General features: G+C 27.9%; 1 protein-coding gene across 2 annotated transcripts; it reads left to right on the top strand.

Annotated features, from left to right (window-relative positions):
• Window positions 1-604: 604 nt before the first annotated feature.
• On the top strand, window positions 605-3,485 carry LOC111895681 (peptidyl-prolyl cis-trans isomerase CYP40). Of its 2 annotated transcripts, XM_023891759.3 has the most exons (9): window positions 606-1,048; window positions 1,214-1,717; window positions 1,797-1,884; window positions 1,959-2,011; window positions 2,584-2,688; window positions 2,791-2,866; window positions 2,977-3,014; window positions 3,106-3,189; window positions 3,294-3,485. In XM_023891759.3, exons 1-8 carry the CDS (start codon window positions 878-880, stop codon window positions 3,157-3,159), a joined length of 1,089 nt encoding a protein of 362 aa, XP_023747527.1. In that variant the 5' UTR covers window positions 606-877; the 3' UTR covers window positions 3,160-3,189; window positions 3,294-3,485. The 2 variants fall into 2 exon arrangements, 1 of the variants encoding a protein (XP_023747527.1); XR_002851646.3 differs by lacking the exon at window positions 3,294-3,485 and having other exon boundaries at window positions 605-1,048; window positions 2,584-2,683.
• Window positions 3,486-4,226: the final 741 nt, after the last annotated feature.

Genomic DNA, 4,226 nt, shown 5'->3' with positions numbered 1-4,226 from the left:
ACTTGCTGAAAAATCCATAATTATTGACATTTTTTTTTAAAGTTTTTTAGTTTGAAATATTACTTAATTTGTTTAATTAATATTTACCATTAAAAACATTTTCCAACCATAGATTCAAAAACATTTTTTTATTACCCAATTCAATATTTGTATTTAAATATTTTATAAAACATTCTGATTTAATTGTCATATTTAAATAGATTTCATATATAAGTATAAAAATATAATTTTATAATTACATGAAGTTATATAAATATGTTACTGAAAATAGAAAAGATAATAGTGTCAAAATTTGGTAAAATATAGAATACTAATAATATGATATTTACTAAACTAGAAATTAAATTGCTTCCTACTTTTTATGCCTATAAATGTTCCTATTTTTATACCTACAAATTTAATTTCTCTTATTAAACTAACCATTAGAAAAGATAATATCAATATGATGTTTATACTGCGTGGTTGATAATATTAACCCATGAAGGTAAATGTAAATTAATATTTTTTCAAGAAAACCTTTTAATATCTTTTCTTTTTTTGTTATTTTTATAAAGTATATGAAAAAGTTGATGATTATGATATGACAAATTTAGAAAGAAAGAATAAGCATTGAAAATGGCGAAACAAAATTGAAGTTAGATAAAAAGGGGACAGGAGTGTCACCCTGTCCATGCGATTCCTCGATTCATTCATTATTCATATACACACCACGATTCCTTTTTAGGGTTTCAATTCCAATTTCTATTTCGTTTTTTTGTCTCTTCTACACATATATACATCGAATATGTATATATACAGTAGCTGAGTTGCAGTTACAAGCTGCCATTAACATAGATAGACCTTTCATCTTCATCTACACAGAGTGATACAGAAAAAGATGAGGAGAGGGAGGTGTTATCTTGATATTAGCATTAATGGAGAACTAGAGGGAAGAATAGTGGTGGAATTGTTTACTGATATTGTCCCCAAAACATCCGAGAATTTCAGAGCACTCTGTACCGGAGAAAAGGGTGTTAGCCCTATCACCGGCGTTCCCCTTCACTATAAGGTTTTTCTTTTGTTATGCTTCATGATTTTTGTAGTTTTGGATAAACTGTTTCTGATTTGGAATTCGAAAAACGTATGGATTGTTCTTGAATACTGAAATTAACATGAAAAACGCATCGGAAAAGTTCAATAGTTGACTGATGAACGATTGTGTCAACGCCTACAGGGAGTTCGATTCCACAAGCTCATCAAAAGCTGTATGATCGAAGGCGGCGACATTTCTTCAGGTCATGACACTAGTGGAGGAGAATCGATCTATGGTTCAAACTTCGAAGATGAGAATTTCGAAATGAAACATGAAAGAAAAGGAATGTTATCAATGGCAAACTCCGGCCCCAACACAAACGGATCTCAATTTCTCATCACTACAACTCGCACTCCTCATTTAGATGGAAAGCATGTTGTGTTTGGAAGGATAGTTAAAGGAATGGGAGTTTTGAAGTCAATTGAACATGTTCCTACTAGCGACAATGATTCCCCCACTTTAGATGTTGTAATTGCAGATTGTGGAGAAATCAAAGAAGGTGAAGATGATGGAATTGGGAATTTTTTCAAAGATGGAGATGTGTATCCTGATTGGCCTGCAGATATCGACAATGGTTCTGTTGAACTTTCTTGGTGGTTGGATGCTGTTGATTCAATCAGAGCTTGTGGAAATGAAGCTTTCAAGGTACTTTATATATAAATCGTTTCAGTTTTCATGTTGGAATTTGCATACCTTTAAATCTTTATCTCGTTGTTATCTACAGAAGCAAGATCATAAAATGGCTCTCAGAAAGTATAAGAAAGCTGTGCGATATTTGGATCTCTGTTGGGAGAAAGAAGGAATCGATGATGGTATATCAACATTTCTTTATTGGTTATAAAGATAAAGATTTAATTTTTCCATTTATTTGTTAAAATTTTTGCAGACCGAAGTATTTCTCTTGGGAAGAAAAAGGCTCAGATATTCACAAATAGTGCTGTAAGTTAATCTCTCTGATTTGTTGTTTCTTTTTTACTTAATGTGGATATAATTTATTAAGATATGAGCTTTTTACATAATTCTATTTCTTCTTTTTTCCTCTCAACTCCTCTTACACTAAAATCGATGAACATCCTGAAATTTGTTTCTTTGTAATATAAGGGTAAAATGGTCATTTAGTCACATTCAAACGGTTTGCTTCTTTGTAATTGTATTTCTTTTTTTTTTTTCGTCTCAACTACTCTTACACTAAAATTGATGAACATCATGAAATTTGTTTCATTGTAATGTAAGGGTAAAATGGTCATTTAGTCACGTTCAGACGGTTTGTTTCTTTGTAATTATATTTCTTCTTTTTTCCTCTAAACTCATCTTACATTAAAATTGATGAACATCGTGAAATTTATTTCTTTGTAATGTAAGGGCAAAATGGTCATTTAGTCATATATTTGGTCTAGAAAAGAAACAAATCTTATGTATATTTCGTTTTATGATAACCAATACACGATCTAATTGTAGAAATATAAGCTCTATCTCAATTAATGACCCAAAATTCCTTTTTTACCCCTCAGGCTTGTAAGTTAAAAATAGGTGATGCGAAAGGAGCATTGTTGGACACAGAATTTGCTTTGCGTGACGGTGGAAACAATGCGAAAGCTTGGTTTCGCCAAGGTCAGGTTGGTCATTTCATCATTTATTAAAATTAATTTCACTTAATAAAATGATGTTTAATTATTGTTAAAAAAAATAAATAAATAATAACTGTGTTCATCATATAGGCACATATGGCACTCAATGAGATAGATGCTGCAATAAATAGTTTCAAGAAAGCAAAAGATTTGGAACCAAATGATGGTTAGATAATAAACAATTCATTTATTAAAAACTACTCTTTTTATATTTCCATTCTTTAATAAAAATCAAATTTTATAAATATTTATATGATTAAACATATGTATTTCCAGGTGGAATAAGAAGGGAACTCAATGCTGCATTGAGGAAGGTTTGTTACTTTTTTTTTTAATTTTTTTACATTACATGCAATATTCAATAAGAAATTTTAATTATTTCTTTTTATAAATTTGCATAAGTAGGAGGCTGATAGAGTTGAGAGAGAGAAGAAGGCATACTCCAAGATCTTCTCATAGTTATGTGGGACCTATTTTTTCATTAATGAGGTATTTTGGATAACAATGTTTCAATCTTTAAATATAAATAGTTATGGAAATTTATTTTGGTTTTTTTTACTATATGATTTTATGTTTTTTTTTTTTAATCTCAGGGTCGTAAATTTTGTCGGATTCTTCCCTTTTATAGTCGGGTGTTTCCTACGAATTTTAAAATGTAGAGAATTGAGAATTTTATAGAAACTTGTTTCGAATTGGATTGAATCAAATAAAGTGTACACAAAATGTATTATTGGGTGTGGTGTATTTAAGATGTATTTAAATGGTGTGAGTTGCATCTTTCAAAATTTCTAAACTAAAATAAATGACATAATTTGCTACAATTCACTAATTAGTATTTATGGCATTGTAAAATTCAATTTTGACTTTGATTTTATGTTATGTACAAAAAAGCTCTGAACAATTGGTTTAATAACATAATTTAATAAAAAAGCTCTGAACATAATTTATTATAAATTTATTTTATACAATATATATATATATATATATATATATATATATATATATATATATATATATATATATATATATATATATATATAACATATTTTTAATTTTGTTTTACTTTTAGACTACCTTCATTGCTCCAAAAACTTATGGCTTTAGATATACATGAAATGAAGAAAATGTTAAATGTCGTTTTAAAAGTCTTAATGTCCTTTTTGTTGTATTTTATAGAAGAGATATTAAGTAACGTAACTATTATAAATGAGCTTTTAAAGAAAATAACTATTTTTTCAGTTTTTAAAAAATAACCGTTTACTTACAAATGCTCCATTTCAACTTTGATCTTCAAATCCAGACTTCTTTTTTTTTTTCACTTTTTTTTCAAAAAAAATCTCTATACTTATGTCTGAAATATTAATTTCGAAGTGTTTAATGTCACATTTTTTCAATCTAATGTCTGACTTAATGCCATAATATTGTATACAGTTCATATTTACTATATTAGTTTATCTTTTTGTTAGATTTACTTAAAAAATTAACTTTTTACTCAAAAAATTAACTTTTTACTCAAAAATTCTAAA

Source organism: Lactuca sativa, chromosome 7 (genome assembly GCF_002870075.4).
Source record: "Lactuca sativa cultivar Salinas chromosome 7, Lsat_Salinas_v11, whole genome shotgun sequence".
NCBI lineage: Eukaryota > Viridiplantae > Streptophyta > Magnoliopsida > Asterales > Asteraceae > Lactuca > Lactuca sativa.
The sequence above is the reverse complement of the archived record's forward strand: the minus strand, read 5'-3'. Positions and strand labels throughout refer to the sequence as shown.

Bases quoted from the DNA above. Each gene is read 5' to 3' on its own strand.
- LOC111895681 (XM_023891759.3), top strand. From the start codon at position 878: ATGAGGAGAGGGAGGTGTTATCTTGATATTAGCATTAATGGAGAACTA. The intron at 1,049-1,213 runs GTTTTTCTTTTG...CAACGCCTACAG, and splicing joins GCGTTCCCCTTCACTATAAG to GGAGTTCGATTCCACAAGCT. The intron at 1,718-1,796 runs GTACTTTATATA...TGTTATCTACAG, and splicing joins GTGGAAATGAAGCTTTCAAG to AAGCAAGATCATAAAATGGC.